The 27253-nt window shown below is 25.8% G+C and overlaps 1 protein-coding gene across 1 annotated transcript; it reads right to left on the reverse strand.

Annotated features, from left to right (window-relative positions):
• Positions 1 to 325: 325 nt before the first annotated feature.
• Positions 326 to 26640, reverse strand: LOC135922922 (uncharacterized). The gene is made up of 13 exons (XM_065457456.1): positions 26502 to 26640; positions 26190 to 26443; positions 25997 to 26107; positions 25735 to 25953; positions 25553 to 25691; positions 25077 to 25471; positions 15654 to 16207; positions 15464 to 15528; positions 15074 to 15364; positions 10588 to 10745; positions 3823 to 4147; positions 3328 to 3546; positions 326 to 2541 (listed from the first exon to the last, which is right to left on the reverse strand). The coding sequence occupies exons 1-13, from the start codon at positions 26605 to 26607 to the stop codon at positions 1355 to 1357; spliced, it is 4023 nt and encodes a 1340-aa protein (XP_065313528.1). The 5' UTR covers positions 26608 to 26640; the 3' UTR covers positions 326 to 1354.
• Between the last annotated feature and the right edge of the window lie 613 nt (positions 26641 to 27253).

The following is a 27253-nucleotide window of genomic DNA, read 5'->3' on the forward strand; positions in this document are numbered from 1 at the left end:
TATGGTTTTTTAAAATAACATTTAGTAAGGGGGGTGGTAAAAAATCAATATGAACAATTTTGAACCAAATCATATAGAATCGGTGAAATATATGTGGATCGGCACAGCCCTAATTTAAATATATCTTAACAATTTATGGGCAATTAAAACAACACAAATCAGATGTTTTCAACTTTTAATTATGATTTTATCTATTTTTTTTTTAAAAAAATGGTTTTGTATTTCTTTTCCAAAACTTTACAATAATAACAACAATGAACAATAATATAAATTTAAAATATTATTATCATAATAATAACGAATAGTAAAAAAAAATGATGAAATTGGAGTTTATATGGGCGTATCAGATTTCTCCATAATAATTAAAATGAATGAGAATAAATATTATTCCAGAAACATTTTTTTAATATAAGAAAATGAAAATATATTTTATTTTTAATAAAAAATAGAGCGAATTATGCGATTGGCTGGATGTTTTTATAACACGTGATAACTAACGAATGGAGATAATATTACTAAAATTTATTATATATAATATATATCAAAAAAGAGCCAAAAGTTGATTGTTATAATCTAAAATAAAATAATTTTAATGTCGTCTTGATAATAGGAATACTTGGTAAGGAATTATAAAAAAAAATTAATAATTATGTTTTGAAATGAAATAATGACAAATAGTCATGATATCAATGAATTGGTTCCTCAGATTATTAATTATTTTTAAATATGATTATATTATTATATAATATATGTATATATATATTTTTAAAAAAAAGTGGGCAAAAAATAGTAAACCCTTATTTATGTTTGTCTAAAATACGATACGTAATTTAAAATTTTTTTGTTACGATTAATATAAAAAAGAAATATTCAAAATATATATTATAAAAGTTTTTTTAAATCATCGGATCAAAACATTAGAAGGCATACTGGGAAGAGGGGGGGGGGCTAAACTAGAGGATAACGATTGATTATGTTTGTGAATATAATTATTTTAGGTGTACATAGTAGATAGAAAACAAGATATAATAATTATTATCTTTCAAATTGTCAAAATCCAAAAAATGAGAAATAAAATAAATGAAGAGAATAACAAAAATAACAAAAAAACAAATGTGCAATAAGAAAAAATTCCGGTTTGTTACGTCAATAAATTATCAATATAATATATTATATAAGTTTGTATGTTCTTTATGCTATGTTTCATAAATTAAAATAAAAAAATACAGATATATATGAATTATTTCATATTTCTATCATCGATTATAAAAAAAATAATAATAACGAATTTTACGATTGGTCGACCTAAATTTGTGCCTTCAAAATTTTAAAAAAACTTTAAAAAATGGTAATATCATAAGTAATTATGCGAATTGTCAACATTAGCATCGATTTTAACGTTGTTTGAATGGGTGTTATTGACGAGAGTGGGATGGTCATTATCCACGTTTAAGCCTTCGTCGTGACTATAGCTTTGATTAATATTGCTGGTATTGTAGTTATTATAGTAGGCGTTGTAGTAATCGAATATACGGTTAAGGTTGTTGCTGTAATCGGAATTATGGGCATATTTTAGGGCGGGATCAACAATAGATTCGCTTTTGAGATGATCTGCCAAGGGGTCGTTGTTGTGGATAGGAGTACGGGAATTAGAGGCAGCGGTAGCTCGGTTGAGTAAGAGATAATCAATGCTGCTAGACTCATCGTGGTCGAAAAAAGAGGAGTAAGTGGAGGTTTGATGGGCGGGATCAGAGTAAGGTATAACAGACGAATTGGAAACCGCTTGTTGTTGCTGTAATTGGTGATGGTAGTTATGTAAGGGTTGTTGTGGAGGGTGTTGCAGGACCTGAGAGTTTCCTTGCCATGAACGAAAATGAGGATTGGCTGAGGCGGGAGCTAGTGGAAGATTCACAGTCGCTGAAGATGATGACATGAGTTTGAGATCAAATGTGGGCAATGTGAAAGGGTTACTGTGTTGTACCTGATGAACGGGGGGAGAAGTAAATGATTTACCGATTATTCCATTACCAGAATTTCCAAAAAAGAGAGCGGCAGCAATGGGCGATCCCATTACATTGCGTCGAGCCTCGATCGATAGGTCGTCTAAGGGGGTGGAGGCGTTGAACCCGCGGGGGTACATTGCGCTAAGGTTATCGACAGGGGCGGCTTCATACACTAGGCCGTCATCAAAGTTGAGAGATTTAGTTTTATAATCATCTGTGGCACTCTTACCATAGGGATATTTGTGAACCAGATGCTGGGCTAAGGAGTGGTCAAGGTGAAAATCATTATCGATGTCTTCTTCGTATGGGGAACTGTTGTATTTACTAACCATCTTCTTCAACAAGTAAGTCTCAGTGACTCCAGCATAAAAATCCAAAAAATTTGGGGACGCTTCATGGTTGGATCTGGAGCCCTGAAGAGTCAAGTCGTCTATCCCTGCCGCACTGTTGTGGCGACCTTTCCCTATAATGCTGCTGTTCATGAGGCCGAGATCAGGAATGATGTTTGCACGTTTACTATGGACAAATTTAGTGTGCACTATTAGTAAAAAAGCAAATTTCTCAGGCATTAGGATGTAAAAAAATAATTGTGTAAACGACAAGTAGTAAAAAAATGAAAAATATTTTTTAAAAATTAGAAAATCGTTAAAAAAACTATTTATTATATTTTTGTAAATTATAATAACAACATCTGGTAGATTTATTTATTTTTATATTGTAGCTTAATGTTAGTATATATTCAAAATGGGCGAAGACCTTATATGAGCTAATTGTTTAGAATTATAGATCACAATTGGCAGGTTTTAACAGTTTGAATAATAAAATATTCTAGGATAACCCACCCTGCCAGTTGTTTAAAAAATATTTTTTTCAGCACTGTATAAGTGTTTTCAAAAGCAGGTTAAAATAGGTCTGATGAAAATCTATTCTCAATAAAATTATCATATTAATTTTTAATATTTATAACAATAAATCCTTCTAACTACTTACAAAAGATATATCAATTTTGTACTTTATAAGTTTATTCTCAGGAAGAATCCGGAGAAAATATGATTACTTTCTTACAAAAGATATATTAATTTTGTACTTTATAGTTTATTCTCAAGAAGAATAGGGAAAAAATATGATCTTAGGAGCATAACATGAAATAAAATATGAAAATTGGGATTTGCGATTTAAAAATTAGATAATCAAAATCCTGATCCATGATTAGTTTAAATTTTATTTTTTAGTATAAAATCAAAAATCATCAAACATAAACCTGATGGTTTGATGCTTACTTAATTCAACCACATAAAATTATCTTTAAAGCAAATATGATTACCATCCAGATTCTCGATGGGTCTATTTAGCGCAACTACGAGTTTGGAGTCGATATTTAAACGGGCCAAAAGCTGTTGTATAATGCTGCGATCATGCTGGCCGGGTGATTTTATGCGAACACCATCAATTGCAATGGATTCAATCCGTTTAGCAAGCGGAAGCGAAAGTGGAGATACGGGCTTATTTACCTCGTAGGCGGGCAAACCAGAAGAAGGAGTAGCTATAAATTGTCGAATTTTACAAAAAATTAAATAATAATTCACCATAAATGATTTCCGTCTGTGAAATTTTTTATTAAAGTTTATTTTATCGAAAAGTCTTATGCTTTACAAATAAATTAGAATAATTTGTATAAATTTTTTTAAGGTTAGATGTTACATTCCCCTAAAAATTTGTTAGACATGGGATCCAGCTACAAGTAACTAGTTATCTGTTGATATTAAATTTAGCAGAACTCAGTTAAAGCTCATCTAATTACAAATATTAGAATTTTAACCATCGACAACTGCTGAATAAGTCCGAGGCTGAAATTTCGGGTCATGTTTAACGTGGATTTTTTGGCGACTATACCTAGCCTCTATCATGCTTACCACGAGTGGGAAAAATGAGCTCATGGTGGAAGACGAGGGTACTGGGGGCGTCACCGAGTGGTTTATGGCGAGGGAGTCTTGGGAGGACATGTTATCACCCTCGCTACCACCCACGGGGGAAAGAAACAAGGGTGGACTTGAGCCTGAAAAAACACGGTTGAGAGAAGCATTTGCCTCAGGACTGGCTGCTAGATTGACGAGCGCGTTCCAGATGTCAGCATGGTCCTTCACCTTTAAAAAAATTGTGTTGAAAATTTATTTAAAATATTATAGATAAAATTTTTATATAAAAAATTGATTCAAAAAAAGGAGAACCAATTTTACAAAATTTGAAAAAAAGATTTTAAAACTTAGTGTTTGCTGGATAGTGAATTCCAAACATTTCATTCAAATTTCACAAAAAAATTTTTTTTAATCTACATTGAAAATCGAATTAAAGGTATAAAGGTAGTGCTTGATGATGATGAGAAAAATAATATCAAACAGGGCACGGCAATAAGAATAATCATTATATGATTCTGATAAAAATATTTCTCTCGGAATTCCATAATTTATATAGCTTATTTGTGAGGTCCTCATTTACTTCACCAAATTTGTGTAACTTTTATTTCTCTAACATCGATATATTAATTAAGAAATAAAACATTAAAAATGATATACCAACTTGCTATATCAGTATTTGATATCTTTTTATTTGATATCATATTGTAATATTATAATTATTATATAATAAATATGTTTTTAATAATATGAAAGATACAAATTAATTTGATTCTAAGCTTATTTGTTAAATGGTATTTTTCAAATATTAAATGACTATCATCTAGAAATATATCTAGATAGAGATCGATTGTATCTAGATTAGAGGTCTGCATTGGGCGGGGTTTCGGCCTGCCCGCCTATCTAAGTGGGCGGGCGGATGGACGGGTGAAAAATTTTTCGAAAATGGGCAAGCGGGCGGGTTAAAAAAATTTGAAATTATGGGCGGGCGGGTTAAAAAAAATTTAAACTATGGGCGGGCTGGGCGGGCGGGTTAAGAAATTTGAACAATGGGCGGGCGGGTTAAGGAATTTAAAATTTTTGTTCAAAAACAAACTAAAAAAATTAATTGTTTAAATGAACTATAAATAACAATATTTCTTTTTTATTGTACCAATTGTTTTTTTAAGTGGAGAACATTTACCTAACTATATTATGTAATAAACACAACAATAAACTTTTATATTAGAATAAATAAACATTTTTGTCTATTAAAAATTTCCTTTTATGGGAATGTAATAAAACTTTTCTCTTAAAATTTCCTTTTTTTGGGTTTGCAATCTGCATTGTATTATTTTATTTTAGTAATAATTGTTTATCTTTTTTTACCCCTTTCCCCAAATGCAAAGAGAATCAAATTAAAGCGTATTAATTAATAAATTATAAAATTGCTTAGTTCTATTAAATGCAATGTTTGAAATAAATAGCATCCGCTTCAAAATTAAACCCCAACATATGGGAGGATGAGGTTGTTACAGAGGAGAGTATTGTACCTAATGACATAACAAAATATTTAAATCTTAAAGTAACCAGTTTTGATATGTATAATTTAGCAAAATTTTAAGTTGCATATTACAATTAATTTAAATTACTTTATTAAATTTATTATAATTGGTTTCACTTTTATTTAAAGATCTCAATTGAGGAAGAGGATATACTTCAAACGTATATCCTACTTTGGCGGAAACAACAAGAAAGAGATTGCCAAAGCTATCAAGATTAGCAATAAAAATATTGGCAATTCCTGCAACTAGTGCTTCTTCCGAACGCGGATTTAGCATTGCTGGAAATATTTTTAGAACAAAGAAGAACGTGTTTGAATCCAGAAAATGTCGATTCATTATTATTTTTGCATTATAATTACATATAATATTAATTTTACATTTATATTTTTTTCATAAATATTCAATTTGATCAAATAAATTGTCCATAATTTACATTGATTATTTTTATACTTATATTAATTTCCTAAATTATAAACTTTTTGTAGAGTAATGAAATATTTTTATTAGATGCTTAAAAAAATGAAAGAATAACCATAATTAAATTTTATAAGCAGGCTTGGGTTAAAATTTTTTATAAATAACACTGTGTGACAGGAAAAATGGGAGAAGATAATAAAAACAAGTTTTGGTGCAGAATTTGACGCTGAGTAAATTTTCCCTACACGCCAAGTTTTAAAAATATTACCGTATAAAGACAACTTTTCGAAATCTCAAAAATGGTAAAATTTAGGTCTTTATACGGATATATTTTAAAAAGTATCTAATAAAAATCCCTGAAAATTGGTGATAGTGTTAAACTATATTTCTTTATAAATTTACTAATTTTTATAATTTTTTATAGATTGGATTTTGAGAAAAATGGTAAAGAATTTTGTTTTGGGGGTCTTAAGTTTTCAATTTAAATTACTATCAAAATTATTAACTTTAGAAGATAAATTTTATATAATTTTGCTTATGCTCAAGATTATATATTAATTCTAATTATGTTTCAAAAGTACTCTATGCCATGAAAATTCAACCAAAATCTATAAATTAAAAAAGTCGGTACAGATATTTTCGAACTTCTTAATTTGTACACTTTTATTGAATTTTCTCTGCATAAAGCATTTTTAAAGCAAAATTAAGGTAATATTTATCTTTTTTAGTTGTATTTAGTAATATTTTATGCATTTATGATCAATTTATACCAAAATCAGATATCTGTACCCACTTTTTTAATTTGTACTCTTTTTGAACTGAGCATTTTTGAAGCAAAATTCATTTAAAATGCAATAATTGGTAATTTTTTCATATTTTTTATTAATATTTATCTTTTTTTGATGTTTTTAAGAATATTTGTTTTTTTTAATCAATTTATATCAAAATATATGATTTTCCAATGGAGTACCTTGAACCCGTAGTATGGGCAATAAATAATAATGCCAAATAACGAGTAGGAAGAAAGGAGAAGAATTATTTTTTTTCGCACTTAATTTTTCATAAACATTTAATTTCTTTCATTAATTTTTTTTAAAATAAATATATTAAATGTAAGCTATATTTAAAAAGATTTTATAAATAAAGGTAAATTTAAAAAATATAGGTTGTTTAAAATTGAGTAAGGATTTTTTTTTAAAAAATGTATAATAATAATAAGGAAGGTTTGCTGCAAAAATTAAGATATTTTTTTAGTTGTAGGTAGGGATCATTAGAACCGAAGTTATAAACCTTCAAAAAGTGCTAAAAATGACCTATTTGGCCACTTTAACCTAAAATAAATAAAAAACCTGACGTGCTAGAAAAAAACTGACAGCGGATTTAGAATATGCTTAAAAAACTGTCTTAAAACATGTTTATTTTATTTTCTCCCAAAAAATCAAGTCGAAATTTGTCACAGAGTGTAATGGGAGGGCAGGTAAAAAATTTTAGACTAATGGGCGGGTGGCCAGGTAAGGAATTTTAGACAAATGGGCTGGGCAGGCGGGTTAAATTTTTTAAAACATTGGATGAGGGCTTTTGGTCCAAAAACCAGCCCAATGCAGACCTCTAATCTAGATATCATTTTCTGCAAGATATATTTATATTAAAATCACACTTTACCCTAAGTCGGATCCCGATACCTGGGCGGCCGTATTTTAATTAAATATACCTGGGCCAGGCCTAAAAATTTTCTTTTAAAAAACCAATTTTAAATTGCCATTATTATCTATAAAATTAAAAATAAATATAGAATATTTAAAATAATCCGGGCTGGGCTAAATTTTTTTTTTAAATTTGGGCCGTGCAAATGGTATCTCTGCAGGTCTCTAAAAATATATGCCTAATTTCGAATATATCTATAGCATAGAGTCCTCTCAAAAATTTGAAGAGTCCCCTGAATTTAAATTATTTTCAAAATATAAGCCTGAATTTAAAAAATGTATCATATTTAAAATATCAGACTGGCTCTGCCCTTCATTGCATAGGTGGGTTATGCAGACCCCAGTTATTTTAAAACATTATTACTTAAAAATTGTTTCGATATTTTTGAATGAATCTTTTAATAGCTTAACATTTTTAAATAAAGTGCGTGTGTAAAATTGATTTTGATTTTTTTCAGTAGTTCAAGAGCTATAAGGGTTTTTTTGGAGCTTGGGGTCACATAGATCCCACCATGTCATTCGTGTAACTTTTTTTCATCTGTTATGAAAAATGTCAAAATTGCAATATCGGGGGTTAACTTCACGCTAAATTTAAAATTTGATTTCCGAATAAATAATGAAAATAAAAATTAATTTGAAGCATCGTTAAGAAGAGAAAAAGATTCTAAGTTGAAATAAAATTAACATTCACATATGTGTCTATTATTTAATATTTGTTTTTTAATAATTCTGACTATAAAAAGAGAAGATAAAATCAGATTTAGGATAAAATCAAATATCTTTGAGATTTTATATATTTAGAAAAGGAGCATCAAATGGTAATAATGATGATAACGAATACATTAGATTGGTGGAGAGGGAATGCTGATTGTTTTCCTCATTTAGCAATGATGGCCAAGGACTTTTTATGCCAACAAACGTTGGTGGCATCGAAAAAAGGTTTTTCACTGGCCAGTAATACTATGTCCAAACTGAGGAACAGGATGGTTCACTCAATACTAAAACAATGCATATCACTTTCTTCCTGGGACATAGATATAATGTCTTTTTATGATGAAATATGGCAATAACTTGTCAGGTATACATGTAATACACTTATTTAGAAATTGATTTAATAAATAATATTTTTGCTAATAGGCTATTTTGTGCTTAATTTATTAATAGTTTAAATTTATTATTCGTGTTAAACTCCAGGCACACGTAATATTTATTTGGCTAAAATCGTGAATTATTTGTTTCTAAAAATCTCTTAAGTTAGAGCCATTTAACAACACTAAGTGTGTTGTCATGCTCATGCATGTCATATAATAATATTATTTATCTCAATAAAATTAATAATATTTATATATTTGTTTAAAATATTATTTGAAGCGGGGCTTTATGCTATGTTTATCTACCTTGCAAGATTCATTCCTAATGTATAATTATCGGAATTTGGCAACATTGTAAAATGGAATAAACTTATATCGAATTATTAACATATCATTCATTTTATATGCGTTTTGAATATATATATTTTAGATGCATATTATATTATTTTTTATTTCATATGTTTATCATAATACTATGTTATATGTATTCGTTTGTTTGTTTAAATATAAATTATAAAAAAATATCATCACATTTTTCGATTTTTAAGATGTTTTATGTTAACTACGAAAGAACAATATCTCTTAAAAAATAGATATCAAAATTTCTAAAATCTTGCTTACCATAGAATTTATAAGTTTATCACCTCGATACTTATAAGTTACTTTGGCAAAATTTATCTATTTTATTTTTTTATCTGGAGGAATGGCCAGTATATCACTATGGTATTATAAATGATGAAATCTCATGAAGCATTTTTTTGTTTACTTATTATTTTAAATAACAAATAAAAGTTAAAAAAATTTTAAACTGTCTCTTATAAACAATAATTTTTAATATCTAAAACAATGTGTTATATACTATTTGTAGCTATTACGTTTAGAATAAGAAAATTGATATAATAATCACATATTTTAAGAATTGTAGTTAAAATCATTGATTTCTTTTAGTTAAATTTGCATCAACAAATTCTTTTAAAGGAAATCAAAAAAAAATCCTACAATTTATCGCATATTATATTTGCCCTAGGCCTATTAGAAAATATAATGTTAAAATATATTCATAAACACAATAGATTATCGTAATCAGTTGTCAATATTTTGCTTTAAAAATATTCCTAAGCCCTCAAGACCTAGACCCGCCCATTTAGAATAATTATGATTACAGTCGAGATATAATTAAAACACCTTTTATTTGATGCCCATATTATAATTTTGGATAATATTCCTGACCTCCGAAGCCCTGAATTAGCCTATTGATGGGGAATGCTTGTTCACCTAATGAACAAATCTTGTATATACTTTTCTAAGTTCAACAAAAACAACTAAAAATAAATGGGCTTTTGTGCCAGGTCTAAACCCAGGGTCTGTGCTCAGAGCTGACCTACCTGAGCACAAAATCGGGTCGTAAATTTTACGAACAAGCAAATTAACATGAGAGGATACTCAAATAACTACCATTCGAATTGTTGAAAATACGATGAAATAATTAAGCCAGGGGTGAAGTTAAGTGCGACGTTCGGTTTTCGATTAGTAAGGGCGTATCAGTTATATCTATTTTAGGGGAAGGGAAGTTAATTTTGCGCATTTATTGTTATTTTTTTGTTATTTTAAGTCATCTTTATCAAAATTAATATATTTTATTTTTATGATTAGAAAAAATTATTGATAAATTTTTATTTATTTTTCAAAATGTGCAAGATATAAACATAAAAAAAAGTAAAATCATCATATTATTTTGTTTAAAATTAGAGATTTTTTTATTTTGTTTAAAATTATTTTTTCCCTTTTTGAAGACATTTTAAAAGCCAAAATTTTTTAAATCAAATCTAAAAAAAATCCTAAGTCAATATGTAGCATTTATTTTTATCATAATTTATAGCAGTGTGGTAGTTAGTGAAAAAAATTACTGTTATTACAATGTAGGCCCTAATATGGTCGTTGCTTCGAATGTGATCTAATATTTTGTGCTGTGGTATTTTATTGGTGTTTAGAGTTATGTCGCAAACAGAGCATTCGTAACGAGTTGTTAGTATCCCATTGCTGTAAGAATGGTACTCGGTGATATATTTCAGGCCTGTGTGATAAAATATATAATGGCGAAATAAATTTAATCATTAAATATGCTAATAATTGTAATTAATAAGTTAGAATAAAAGTAACCAATTGATTCCATATTTCCAGAAGATTACAATATACATATACTCTCTGGCTTAATTGATACTCCGGCACACTTAATTTTTTTTGTCTTACTTAAAAAAATAAATTCATGAACACTCAAAAATCTTTCAAAAACTATACTATTATAAAATACCAATATATAATGAACATAATTTAATATGGATATATTTAAATTATTAGCAATAGCATATATAATTTAATATTTAACTGTAAATTAGCGCCCTACTATGCTAAAATGTGATGTTTTTGCCATATATTAAAATCGTGTTACTTCGCCTCTATAACGACAATAATTCTTTGTGGCATTGAATTAATAAAATTCTAGTAATTCTGAGATATCGATTTGTATATAGACTCTAATTTATTCTTCAAAAAATCCTTCCTTTCAAGAATGCAGATTTAGTGATATGACAAGGAGATTCATCTCACTGGAAGGTGTGATTTGCTTCATGTACTAATAAATGAATCGATGGCATCAATAATTGATGATATATTACACTGTAATTATTATATCCATTATAAAGGCCATGACACATTTTGTGAAAAAGTACAAAAATAGCAGGAGTTGGAATCGACCTTACGAGTTACCGACTACTATTGCCCCACGAATTCTTATGAATGATGTATTTTTTATCTATTTATTTCCCATTCTGTAAATAATTTTAAAAATTGAATAGTAATTAATATTATATATTATGCTAGATGAATAAGAAATCTTTAAATTTTACATTGATATTCGATATTTAAATGCACTGATTTTTTTTAAAAATTTTATTAGTTATCAACTACTATATAATATTTTTATCAACACCCTTTTCAAAATTCAAAATTATTTTCAACTACAAATTTTCAAGGTTAAAAATTTTATCATATGTATTATATTTTATATAGATTTAATTATAAAATATTTTTTAGATTTATAAGATTTATAAGATAAAATTTGAACATTTTCAACTACACAATATTTTTACAAAAATTTTGGATTTATAGGTAAAATTTGATCATAAATCCTGTTGAGCATTCTTGGCTAAACCTTTTTTTGAGTTTAAGAATACTATTAATACATAAAAATAAATAAAAGTCACAAAAAATATATTTTAAAAATTTTTATAAATGATTTAGAATTATAGGTAACCTAAATTCTGTTTGAGCATTCTCGCCTATACCTTTTTTCATAGTTTAAAAATAATATTATATATACTTATATTATATTTTATACAAAACTTCATTTGATTGTGAAAGATTTATTGAACTAAAGATTCACAAAAGATTTTTTACAAAAATAATTTGGAATTAAAGGTAAAATGATCATAAATTTAGTTTGAGCATTCTCAAAAAATCTTCATTGTAAAAAATATTCAGATATCATAATCTTAAAAGATTTTTTAATTTTTTAGCAAAAGATTTACTCTGCCTTTTTTATAACATGCTTTTTAGACGCTGATAGAATGAATATCCTGGCTACAAAATGTTTTCCTATAAAATATAAATAAACGTTCAATGAATGGTGATTTTTAATCAGGGTTTCGAACCGTTTAGTATAACGTTTCGGTTCGTTCCGGTTTTTAGTTTAAAATTTTATAAAGGTTTTGTTCCATTTCGGTTTTTTAAAAAAAATCATATCGGTTCGGTTCGGTTCATAATTTATAACGGTTCTTTTCGGTTTGTTCCGGTTTTTATAAATTTAATTTTAAAAAAAATTCATTATTAACCATGTATATATTAATTTTAGAGAAAAATCTTTTTTTCCGAATTGATAGTTAAATTTCCACCCAATCCTATAATTATTGGATCTATAATATTTCGAACTGCTTTGTCGTCAATTGATTTTATTGGCCTACCGTGAACTGTTATTAGAGTTTCTTTATTTATATTGATTTGTATTGTAGTAGTGTTGGACTTAAAAGCATCTTGGATTGTATTATACTGGGTTATTTGAATTTTTTTTAATAGTCAAATTTTCTTTCTTTTTTCTTAAAAATTTGAATTCCCTATTGTGAAATCTTTCTATATGTCGTTCAAGATTTGCAGCATGGTCTCCAGTTAAGATCTTACCACAATCTTCTATTTTACAAATAGATTGATTTTTTATGATATCTAATTTAAAATAGGAACGCACAGGATTTGGCTTTTCCCGAACATTTAATAGATAACTAAAAAGCTATATGATGATAGATGAAAATCTTTTATTATATAAATAGAATAAATAAAAAAGCTTAATAGAAACAATTTTACCTTCATTTTTATTTTTTTAAATAACTTGGATTATAGAATTTAAATGACAATAAATAAAATGGTCAGCAATAAATATTTTAATGATATAATAATTTTTATTTATAAAAATCATATTTTTTTTTAAATTCAGAATTCTAATATTTATTATTAAAATAATATGTTAGTTAGCATTTACCATTATCATATATGCAAAATAAAAAAAAATATGATTAAAGAATGGCATTTGTAATGAATATTTTTCTAAATCTGTATTTTTAAATAATAAAAATCTTACTATAAATCTTCAGTTTAAATAAGTTAACTAACATTGCATTAAATTATTTTATACTTTTATTTATTTGTGTTTTATATTAAATAGACTTACATTTAAAAATAGGAATTACATTTTGATGTTAAACTAAATATAACTAGTATAGTTTAATTCAAATTACCCACTCTGATATATTCTATATAAACTAAGATAAACTTTTTTTGAATATATCAATTAATAAGAAATTATTGTAAAACAATATTATATAAAAATTGGTCAGTACTTTATTTCTGTTAGATGTTAATATAATATGACAGAATAGGTAATTTAAGTTAAACTATAGTATTTATATTTAGTTTAACATCAAAATGTAATTCCTATTTTTAATTCACTGTAAGTTATTTAAATATAAAACACATTAATAAATAAATAAAAGTATAAAAATAATTTAATGCAATATAATTAACTTATTTAAACGATTTATAGTAAGATTTTAAAAATACAGATTTAGAAAAATATTCATTTTTTATTTTGCATATATGATAATGGTAAATGCTAACTAACATATAATAATAATAAATAATTTATAATATTAGAATTCTGAATTTAAAAAAACAATGATTATAAATAAAAAATTATTATATCATTAAAATATTGCTGACTATTTTATTTATTGTCATTTAAATTCTATGATCCAAGTTTTTATAATGAGATAAAAAATTTAATTTAGCCAAGAATAATTATGTCTGATTTTAAGATATCTTATCTTATTAACAGATAAATTTTCTAATCTCTTATAAATTAAGTATTCAAAGAAAAAACAACAAACCTGGTATTATTTGATATATAATGTTGATAATATAAAAATATTTAATTTGATATATAATGTTGATAATATGGAAATATTTAATTTGAAAAGAAATCACCAATTTAAAAAATGCCCCCAAGGAAAATTAAAATTTTAAATTTAGGTTAATAATTTTAAATTAATTATTTTTAAACCCGTTTTGAACCGGTTAAAAATATTTATAATGGTTTGGTTCGCTCTTTTAATATTTTCTTCATAACGGTTCAGTTAAGGTTACGGTTCAGAAAATCATAACGGTTCATTCCGTTTTGTGGTTAAGTTCGGTTTGAACCCCTGTTTTTAATCCTAAACACTGCTCATAAAATTTATAAATTATCCCCAAACAATAATAGATGTAAAAAAAATTTTATTGGAAAAAGAAACAAGAATATAGGAAATATCATAAAAACATCCCCAAAATATTATAAAGTAATCTCATAATAAATTTTGATTCGAATAAGAGAAATTCAAGCCTATATTTGATTTGGGCAATAGGAAATTCCTATTGAGATATACCAGACTAATGAGTAAAAATCCTGTATCTTTGGCAGTTTTGGAAATATCTGTTGCCTACATTTTTGGTAAATTTTTTTATATTATAAATTCCATTATATCATTTTCTCTTTTTATATGCTACAAATGTTAGGTTGAAAACCGATAACCGTCAAGTTTTAAAGTATATAAGCTTATTATAAGATAGGAAAATTTCGGATTCTTCAGCAATTAAATACAAGATAAAACTCTGATTCAGCCGTTCATTATTGGTGGGCTTTGCACTTATGCAATCCCATTTCATTATGCTATATAGAAACTCAACTGTTTTTTATAAGTAATCAGGATAGAAGATTTCATAGGATTTATTGAAATTTTAACAAAACAAGATGATACCTACCTATAAGAGGCTCCTTGACGTTATCTATAATGGGTTGGAGCTTGGAGATGAGGGGTGGAAGGGAAGCTACTTTACTTTTTGTCGAGCTGATAAGATTTCGTCCCAGAACAAAACCCTGTTTGGTGGATGGTACAGCAGAATGAGAATGCTGAGAGTCGCGATGGAATGGGGGCGGAACGGGCGCGTAAATATTTCCATTAGCAATGGGAGAATCGGAACAATTGAGATCATTGGCGTAATATTTTTGGTATGTTGAGGGCAACGATGACGATAATTCCTGCGTCAAGTAACCTAGTTATTTGATTTATCAACAAAAAAAAATATGGACTATTCATGATGGTTTTTCATATTTCTAAGAAACATATTTAATCAATAGAAAGATGATTTAACTATTCGGTAAATGCGAATTTCGTTGGTGAGATTTTGTGGGACCCGAACTTGGCATGAGTAGATAGCTTTTTTATTATATTTTATAAAATGAATTATCTATAAATGTAAAATATATTTACAGCTAAAACGAATAAAGGATATATTTTAATGGAGATTAAGGTGTATAAAAAGATAAATTTGTGGAGCAAACTTTTTGGCCACTTCATGGCTAGAATAGGGGAAATCAAGGTGATGTTGATAAGCGGCCTTGTTATCTGTAGGGTCAACACTAGGATAGCCAGTAAGTGACGCGACCCCTCCACCTTCAGCTTTAACACCAGCTGCAGGGGATGAAAAGTAATTGCGGTGATATTGGTTTTCTTTATAGTCAATTTTAGTCGAATTAATGAGAGACGCTGTCCCAATACCCATTGGACTATATGTGTGCCCATTGGGTGAGACAGACCCAATAGAATTGTGAGTGTGGGGATTGGAATGCGAATTGAGAGCATGGTGATGGGTGTGAGAGTTTATGACAATGTTGAACGGCTTTTTGGCAACGGTAATTTGGATTCGGGCGTCAACCAGGGCTGTGTTGTTGAGCTCGCGCATGGCCTGCAAGGCTCGTAGGGGATCCTGAAAATGGACAAACGCAAAACTACGAACTTTTTTAACGCGCTCAACTTTGCCAAAGGACTCAAACGCTTTTCGTAATTCTTCTTCACCTACTTGCTCCGTCAGGTTTCGTACATGGAGAGCCTTTATCTGGTGGGAAAGAAGTGTAAATAATTATAAAAACATGTTAGAATAAAATTTAATAATAAATTTATAATTTATGGAATTCGATTCTTTCTAAACAAATAAATTTTATGAAACGGCCTTAAATATAATGTTATGACAACGTGGATTATGAGTTTATACCTACAAAAATACAATTCGAATATTTACATTACGGATATTCGATTCATATTTTCAAATAGAATAATTTTATTATTTGTATACGTACAAACTGAATAATTTTATTATTCGTATTTGTACAAATTGAATAATAAAAACATTATTCGATTCGAAAATTAATTCTTTAAAAATATTTTGAAAAATTAGTGAATGAAAAATTCTAAAAAAATTTTAGATTGAATCTTTTGAATATATTTTTTTAAAAATTTGTTATTTTATCTTGAAAAATTTCTTGAGCATGAAAATTATAAAAGGTTTACTTATAAAAGAATTTTTAGGGCTGTGCCGATAATAAATAAAAATATCAGATAGGCACCGATATTTAGCGTTTATATCGCATGAGGCGGATACCTGTTAAAATCGAAAAATTGAAGATTCGAAATCTTTTTTAAAAAAATTATAAATAAATTTTTATTTATTTTAAAAAAAAGGATTTATTTATTTTTTATAAAAATGGAAAAGAACACCAAAAGCTTTATTTATTTTTAAAAAAATTTAAAATAATAAGGCCAATTTTACTATTTATACTATTTTTAAATATGGCATCTGAATTATGAAAATATTTTACAAGACAAAGAAAATTTTGCAAAATGCGTTATCTGCGGAATTCTAATTTAACGGGGAGGAATAATAAAAAATTCATTAAATACTACCAATACTGCGCGAACTGTTCGTAGCCCGACCCGGAAATTTCGGGGGGTTGTAATAGCTGTCTGACCCGGCCCGAAAAATAAATATAAATATCCTAAATAATTATAATTCATAATGTCAATTATAACCCCATATCATTTTTTAATAAGTTCAACCAGAATAATATGTCATTTTCAATTATTATTTTGTAATTTACATAACAACCATATAAAAAATTATTTTGTTTAATTATATTTTTGTTGCATTGCAGAGTTAAAACGATAGTATCAAGTTAAATAAAATATTTTTACTATATATTTAATTAAATAGGCACAATTTCATATTAAAAAAATTATTTTAATGGATGCCAACTTAAAAAAAATTGGTGAAAAGATTAAAAGCAATGAATGAATAAATGAATAAATGTCAAATCTGAGGATTGGAAATTAAATTATTAGGCACAAATCAACTAAAAAGGACAAAAAAATAGAGAGTAAAAAGACTCAATTAACAATTGATAGCCTTTTTGATATTGATCCCAAAAAACTGAAAAGTTGTACCAAATTTTAAAAAAGAGTGTACAAGGTGGTTACCATTGTGGTAAGATCATTTGACACAATTCATGGGAAAGGCTTTGATTGTTGCCAAAATTGGCTCAATATATAGAAATATTGATGTTAAAAGTCAAGACAACTTCTAGAAATTTAATAGATACTGCTGATGGTATACGCAATAAATTATTTTTGAAATTATGCATATATGAAAAAGGTAGATGTGCTAGTAACAATATATATGAAAATATGGTTAAATTATTTACAATTTTTTATAGCCACCACAGACTTTTGGATTTCTTAAACGATTCTTGAAAACTTAATAAAGTTGTAATGATTACATGCAAGTTTGAAGAAAAAAAAATTTGGGTAAAAATATTAAAAAGGAAATTAGTAGAAATTTCACATTATTAGACATTGATTTCATCAAAATAATTATAAAAATTAATGTATTTTTTAAATCAAAACAGTAAGTGCATATTTATTGGAAATGCAATTCATTACAGACCAAGGAGCTAATATGATTAAAGCATTTGAAAATCTGATTGAATTGTACTTCTCATCTTTTATATATAATATTAAGGAAAACCTTTGATAATAAAAATATTCTCAAGGTTCAGACATATAATGAAACAGAGTGGGTATGTTAAATCAACTTTTTATTAAAATATAACATTAAATTTTAGATTATTTAATCAGATTGATAAAACCCTCCATTTGTGTATTGAGACTCGATGGAATAGCAGACTTATAATGATTAAATCGATTTTTAATCAATTCAATGAAATATTGGAGATTCTCAGTTCTAGAAGAGTCGATTAGGCTCGAAAAAATATAGAATGAAATGGTGAGGGACCTTATCAAGTTTCTGATGTCTTTTAAAATTGAGAGTGATGAACTTGAGGGTGATTTAAAAATAATAGTTCAAGAAGATATATGTGTTATCTATCACAAAATATTGAGTTTTTTAGCTCATCCAAACTTAAACTCGCAGCTTAACTATTTTTGTGCCCAAAACTTCGGGATAGGGATGCACCGATATTTTTATCGGAATCGGGCCGATATTTCACCCATTTAAATATTGGTTATCGGCCAACATTATAAAATTTTCCGATCCGATATAAAATGGCATCTTTAACAAAAATAAAATGTTATAAAATTTTTTTTAAAAAGTTATATCTAAAATCATTTATTTTTATAAATACGATACCACTTTTTGGAGGCCGATCCTATATTTTCAATATTAAATTGATATCCACCGATTACCGATCCGATATCATATCTGATTTTGTATTCTGTAAAGATACCAATGGTTTTAATTTTTAATTAAATTGATATCCACCGATTACCGATCCGATATCATATCTGATTTTGTATTCTGTAAAGATACCAATGGTTTTAATTTTTAATATACTTTTTATTAGTATAGCATCTATAATTTAACTATACCATAACTTATGTCATTTAAATATATTATAATGATCAGTTATAGTTTATAATTCAATTCAATAAAATATCTTTATTGTTAAATCACTTTTATATAATAAGTAATACATATTAATCAATATACATAATAAGTAATAAACAAATATATATAAAATTTGAAATAAATATTTAAAATAATATTTAACATTAATATATCAAAGATTTCTTTTTAGAAATATCAAAATTTCCAATTTATCAGAGGTCAGCCTGTGGCGATGGTAATTGTCAATATCACCAGCTTCACTAAAAACTGATTCTGAAGAGATTATCGCACACTTTTTAAAGAGAATGCCCAAAAAATAACAATATGGCAGAATGTTTATTAATTAATTTATTATTATTAAAAAAATATTACATAAAAATGGATTTCGATTTTATTTATAAAAATAAATGATTTTCGATATAACTTTTTTTTAATTTTATAACATTTTATTATTGTTAAAGACTCCATTTTATATCGGATCGGAAAATTTTATACTATTAGCCGATAACCGATATTTTAAAATGGGTGAAATATCGGCTCGATCCGATCTGATAAAAAATATCGGTACATCCCTAATTACAACTATTATCTTCTACATTCAACATAAATCCTTCTTATTGTTTTTATATAATCGCAATAATTTTTAAATTCGATTGTATTTTAAGTTTTTTATATTTTTTACAAATTAAGTTGCATTTTACTTATATATTTTGAGTATATTATGGCCGTCAAATAAGCTTTTAAAGGTGGAGATGAAATACATATAAATATTTTTTGGCCATAGGTTATTTAGTTTTGACACAATGAAGTACGCCAAAATGACAAAGATCTAATGGTAAATTATTTGAAAAATTTGATTATTTTATAAAATAATAAATCTATTATAAATACTCTTTTGCAAATTATTTCAACAAATACTAGTATCCCTTCCCTATCCATATTAAGAATAGGCTAATACTAATATTAAAATGCTTAATTATTATAAATAACTCATCATTAAATATTTTATTAACTATTGTAAATATTTATTCATATATATGTGTTTATGTTAACAAATAAATAATAAAAACTGTATTTTATAAACTATTCTAATTTAATTGGTAATGATAATTTAAAAATATCATATATTAAAAATACTCGAATTTAGCAAAAGATACAAGTATCTATTTAATATTTTGAAAAAGATACTGGTATGTGAAGATTTATTTTTTCATAAAGAATTTGTTTATCGATTCTTTTCGAAGAACCTGTCTTCTGTATATAACAATATTTGAATCTTATTATCAGGTCAAATATCTTTAGATGTAATAATTTAAATCATATAATAGATATATCGTTTGTCTAGAATTGGAATGCTCCACTCGACATTTTCAAAATTTTTGAGTTAGAAGTGGACATAAATTTATTTATTCCCAATATATATAAAAATAAAAACTAGATTAAAAATTATTAATTTTTGCCAAAGTTATAGCTCTGTCAGAATTGATCAATAGTTTTCCTATATTTTATTTTAAACTTTAATGTTGATTTTCTCATTTTAAACATTTGTGCAAGTGGAACACTTCAATTCTAGGCCAACGATATATATAAATCTTTGTTTGCTAGAATTTCTTATTATCAGGCTAATTTATATATGGTAAATAAGTGTTCATATCTGATTGATTAATATAATAATAATTTGAATTAATCAAATATGTCAATCATAAGATATTTAATTTTATATATATCAATAATATATAATTTTTATATATCATATCACAATATATATATAAATTTATCAATGTAATTTTTCATAATATAAATTAGAGATCTGCAAAGTTAAGCCCGGCCCGAACGGACTTCGGGCCAGACCTAATATTTTTAAAAAAATTTCGGGCCAGATCGGGTCGGACCTTGGAAATTTTATTAAATATATCTAAATTTATCAATTCTATATTGAATTTTTTATGTATAATAAAAATTTTTGATTTAATTTATTGAAACTAAACGCTATATAACATATGTCTTTTATTTTAAGTAATTATAAAAATTAATTTCTATATTTAAATAAATTCGGGTCTGGCCGGTAAATTTTTTTAAAATAATTTCGGGTTCAGTACGGCAAAACTTTTTTTAAAAAAATTTTGGGCCGGGCCGGGCTTGAAAAATTAGGCCCGATGCAGATCACTAAAATAAATATAATATCAGGCATAAATAAACATCTTGAAAATTAAAATCTTTATATATATATAATTATATTTATAAAATATCATATTTTAACTTAATATATATTAATTATGACATATCATTTTCACACAATTTTATTATTTCTTCATAATTCTTTTATGGTTAAAATTTTCGTATTTGGAATTTTTATATATTTTAATATCATATTATAAAAAATTGTTTGATTGTGCTGACAAGCCACAATTCTATTAACCCCAATGGTAGTAATATTACTAATATGATCTTAACAATTTGAGAAATTATCATAAAAAATGGTGAATGTTATGTATACAAATATTTGGCTTATTTTATAAAAGAACTTTTGCCATTCTATAAATTAGGTTACTACAAGTTACAATTATATTTTTGTAAAACCCTTGTAATTGATGTTTTCTCATTATGTAAAAATTTTATCAAGTAGGGTTATATAATTATCAATTCGACATGTGATTGCCCTTTTATTAAAAATTGCAGTGACATTTTGAGTGATAAAATCTTAATTGAATTTATTTGCTGTAGAAATTACTAGACATATAAAGGTGCTCTATTCGCCAAAAGCCCTATTATTGATATAAAAGTCAAGCACTGGATAACAGTGCACAATATTTTTACAAGCAAGGTCACATCATATAACAACTTTTAAAGATCAGAATTAAGCTAAAAAATTATTTTTAAGGTCAGATCAAGCATAAATAATTCAAAAATTACTATGGGGCATATTCAAGCCCACAATTTCTAATTGGTATATTGGTATGAACTTAAATAACGAATACCAGTAACCAATATCCAACTTAATAATTATACATCATTATTTTTTTTAAAAACTTGACTCCAAATTAAACCATTAATACTTAAGAAAAAAATTGAAATTTATAGAGATAAGAAATAATAAGTATTTAACTTTCACATTTTGTTGCATAATTATTTTATTTAAAGAATATATATAGTATTTGCAATTTGACATATATGTTATTGATTAATTGTTTTTTTTATGTTATATTATTTCTTTATTTTTCTTTTATTATATTTTATGTTATATTAGGAATCAATAATTTATGCATAATTAAATAACTTGATATCTCTGAAATTATTCCCCTTGAACAAAATATTTTTTTAAAAAAAATTATTTGTATTATAAAAAAACATTTTTAATAATTAAAAATTATCCATGTAGGAAAGAAGACTGAGAAAAAGGTTTTATTTCAAATAAAATTAAGTTTTTTTAATCATATTTCATTAAAATTGTAATTGGTATCAGCTGATTGATACATATTGTTATTGATATTTTATCTTAATTAAATTAAATATAATCAAGCAGTGAAAAATGTAGAGACCACATTTAGTCAACACAATTTTTGTCAAAATCATCATAGGTCAAGAAAAATATTGTTGTATTTAAATTTACAAATTACCATAAAATAGTCCAAACATCTACCTAACTAAATTTAAAAAATTATTTATACTTTTTTCTCAAAATTGATTCTAGTAAAGGAAATTTTTGAACCAACAAGCTCCAAACCTGGGGCTTATAGATTCAATTACTTTATTAAGTCTCCCAAAAATTAATACTATTATTCCATTATTTTCATTATCAATGTTATATTGATATACAAATATACCATTTACATAAAAATAATTCATATAAAAATGACAAAATATTTCATTACTTGAATTATGAAAAATGTGTAAAATTTTTAAATTTTTTTTATTTTTCCTAATTCTATAAAATACCAAATTTGTAAGCATAATTTGATTGATCCAATTAGCCCTGATTCTACTAGCCCCTATTTACTAATATTATTAATACCTTTTAAAAATATATTTAAACACGAAACATGATTATGAAACTTTCTGAAATATAAAAAAGGGTTTTTAAATTTCAAATTTTATTATTTTTAAACTTTTCATATTTTAATGCCACCTAGTATTGTGGTGTAAAAACATTTTGATTTTTACCTAAGCATATTTTATCATAAAAATTTTTAAATAGCTTAGGGATATAAAATATTTTTAGTCTCAAATATACATATTATACAATGCTATTACATAATTAAATTTTAATTTCTAAACATATCTGGTTTTAAAATAAAATCTGCTGAATCGACAAGCCCCTTGTGCTAACTAGCCCATGTCTCCCCTATTCATAATTTACATCAAAGTTTGTGTGAAACCAAAAATAAGTAGGTGAATGATATTGAAATACAGATAATAAATGACATATGAGCTAATTCTACTTAAAGAATTCCAAAATGTAATGATAATAAATACAGTTCAATTATAAGCTATTCACTAGTTAACAATATTAGTTCCACTCCAAAAATAAAATTTTTAATAAAAAATACTAAAACTAAGACCATGTCAAATATAAAAGAAATATATAATAGGGGTATAAATAATCAAATTTCACAATTTTATTAGTTTAAGGGTTTTATAATAATTGATTTAACATTTTTAATTCATGTTTTCAGTTTTATAATTGGTTTCACCACTTTTATAACAATTTCAGTTTTTAATTCATGTTTTGGTTTTCATATTATTATAATTGATTTCACATTTTTTAAACCAATTTGTTCAATTTTTAATTCATGTTTTCTCTTCCAAATAGAATTATTCAGTATTTGTTTAATTTTACCAAATGTGATGGGTGTGATGTCTAATAAAATTACTATTATTCCTCATCTAATATAAACACTAACCCTTATCTTTATTGCATAGTTCTAAGCTACTTGCATGCAGTTCAAGAGTTTGGTGTCTTGCCTGGACCATGTAGTTAGGTAAAAACGACAAACTTTATTAGCTACTTCATGCTTCTCAGCAAAGTAACTGTTAAATTTTATCAAATGTAGTGGGATTGGTGTCTAATAAAATTAAACTGCAAATTTAATTAACTATGAAATAAATAAAACTAAGCATTTATTTAAAAAACTATGAAAATAATTTAAAGCTATAAAATCATATTTAAAAAACTATGAATATAAGTTTCCCTTATAATAATAAGTTAATAAATAACAATCTTCTTTATTTACACATTAAAATAAAAATTTATATGTTGGAGTATTTTAATTTAAGATTTTTGAAATCTTTAACGTTTAATAGTTAATCATTTAAAAAATGAATCAGACAACTTTATCATATTTTAAATCAATTTTAATTTTAACTAAGGTTACTCCAAAATTCTATAGCAAAATTGTCTACAGTTCATAAGTCAAGTACCATCACAAATTTTAAAAAATAATAAAGCAAAATTCTTTTTAAAATGTGCATGAGGTCATTTAAAAGAATCCAATATACCCTATGTATTGTATTATACATAATAGCTGGTATTAGTTGTAGCTGATTAAAAATGGTTTAGGTTAGTTTTTAGCTAGCTATAACTCAAGCATCAATACTTAATGAATTTTATCTAGCATGCATCTGTAAATTAAACCTATTTCACGCATAAATTAATTAAAATTATTAATTTTTAAAGAAAAAAATTGCTTGATTTAATTTATGATTTAGATCAAATTGATTTTTATTTCCACAAAGTCCAAAAGCAAATAAAAAATGGGGCCAATATTGGCAATAAAATTTGGGGAAATCTTGTGTAATTAATATATGATAAAAATAAATTATACATAAAAAAAATATATGTATTGCATAATGCTAAAAGATAAGAAACAAAGGCAAAGAAGGTAATTTTCGTATCATAATGAAATAGCATTTTAATAAATTAGTGAGATAATTAATAAATTAGTGAGATATTATCTAATATTGAAAAAAGTATTTACTATTAAAAATTTCATTAAATTGAGTATCATTTAATATATAAAGATAAATTTACTTCTTGAGGTCGAGATTCATAGTAGGCAAGTGTACTGTTGAAATTGTTTATGTAACTATTTGACAAACTATTGTTTGTATAATTGGCTATTGTATTATTATTAAAGCTATTGTTATTGAGATAATTTCTGCCAGATGCCCAATCCACAACAAACATAGAATGTTCATCATCTTCCTCTTCTTCATTATCACCTTCTGGTGTTGAGAGTGATGATGATGAAGACATGGAACCTTTTCCATTTTCATGAGTCTTACCATCATTACAATTATAAAAATTCTGCTTTTTAACAGTGGTTGATAATAATCTTTCAAGGGCAATCTGAGCCAAAGAATGGGTTTCATATTCCAATAAGCAAATATCATTGGCAGGTTTATAAATGACATCTACTAAGCCATCTTTGTGTTTACATTTAAATAATAATATAATTATTTTTTATAGCATAATTGACCTGTTCAAATATCAAATATTTATATTACTTGTTAATGATGATATTTGTTCGTATATTTTAGGCTTGCTTTTTTCATGATCAAAATTAAATAACTGTAAACGTCTTGGACCATCACTTTCAGGCCAGCTTGCTTTAATTGTATTTCCTTGTACATATTGACCATTGAGCTAGTTAAAATAGAATTAGATGTATCAAATAAAGTTTTAAAACCTCTGTTAAAGCTTTTTCAGCATCTGTTTTAGTCATAAATGTGACATAAACAGTGACATAACAATTATTTTTATCTTTAATTCTTTTCCCATTTAAACTATTATAATTTGCTTTGGGATCATGAGTAATAATTCGCAACTCCCACACTTGTCCTAATTTTTCCATTAACCCTAATACATCATCTTCTTTAACACATCTAGGGATGTTTTTACAAACAATCTTAACAATCAAAAAAATTTATAAAAGTAAAAATGAAATCTACTTCTGATCCTTTGTCTGGATAACCAGTAATACGTGAATTATTTGAGTGTGAAAAATTATATCTTTTAAGTGCCATCCCTGTGTAAAAGGATGGGGATGATTCGTTTGATCGCTTTAAATTAATGTATATTTCCATTAAAACATATTTATTTGTAAAAAAAAATAGAACATATATTTCTAAAAAAAATAATAACATAATTTTTTTGCTCAGAATTAGATGAACGTGTTCTCATATTGCCGTTAGTGGATAATGTCGGGGTGTTCGTTCTTTCGCCACTTAAACGTTGTCTTTGTGCTTTAATTGCACTGAATAGATAGGCGCTTTTATTTATGGCGTTTCGATAATTGCTAGATTTGAGATTCTCTAATAATGATATTGCGGCATTTGATGGGAGCGATTTTAATGCTTCGAGAGCTTTTGTATCCCATTCATCATCTGTTATCATGCCTAAGCAATCCAATATTTAATAAAAAATCTCTAATTTAATAATAAACATGTATACTACCTTCTTTCTCCAAATTCGAAATATAAGCAGCCACTTGTTCATCAAACCCAATACTGAGAAGTTTTTTATATAATTTATCGAAACGTGAATATGAATCCAACTCCATTTTTTATTACATGCTAATCCAAACTAAACGAATTGTATATTTTTGCGATAATATTTTTTAGATATTATAATAAATCAAACCAATTGAATATGTCCATAAAATAACATTAAAGAAAATAAGCAATCATAAACATTTTTAATAAATTTAGCTTTATAAACACATTTGGAAAAATGAAATTGTAGATTTAAAAAATTGTTGAACGCGTTAAATGTAAATGTGCTAAAAAAATAAATAGAATCCATAATTTATTAATTAATGTAAACTTTTTAATTAAAAAGATATTGCATATTGTACAATTGATTATTGTAATAATATTTATTAAGTTTCTAAGTTTTTTTAAATTTTTATTTCTTTTCTAGGTCCTATTGTATAATTTTTTTGCAACAAACATTGATTCCGATGTAAATACAAATATTAAATAGCTATATTATATCCTAATATTCTACATTTTATATGTTTTAATACTAAAATTATCTAATATTTAATACTTTGCGATAATCTATTTCAACTTCTACCTTATTAACTATTATGTATATCTAATTTTTTAATCATATATTATTTCATATTATAATAAAGAATATATTTGAACTATAAAGAATGCAAAAAAAAAATGTGTGTACGATAAAATAATAAAATTATATAATAG

Source organism: Gordionus sp. m RMFG-2023, chromosome 1 (assembly GCF_954871325.1).
Source record: "Gordionus sp. m RMFG-2023 chromosome 1, tfGorSpeb1-WG-v2, whole genome shotgun sequence".
In the NCBI taxonomy this organism is placed as follows: Eukaryota; Metazoa; Nematomorpha; class Gordioida; order Chordodea; family Parachordodidae; genus Gordionus; species Gordionus sp. m RMFG-2023.

Bases quoted from the DNA above. Each gene is read 5' to 3' on its own strand.
- LOC135922922 (XM_065457456.1), bottom strand. From the start codon at position 26,607: ATGGAGTTGGATTCATATTCACGTTTCGATAAATTATATAAAAAACTT. The intron at 26,444-26,501 runs GTAGTATACATG...TGGATTGCTTAG, and splicing joins TTCGAATTTGGAGAAAGAAG to GCATGATAACAGATGATGAA. The intron at 2,542-3,327 runs GTAATCATATTT...TTTTACTAATAG, and splicing joins ACCCATCGAGAATCTGGATG to TGCACACTAAATTTGTCCAT.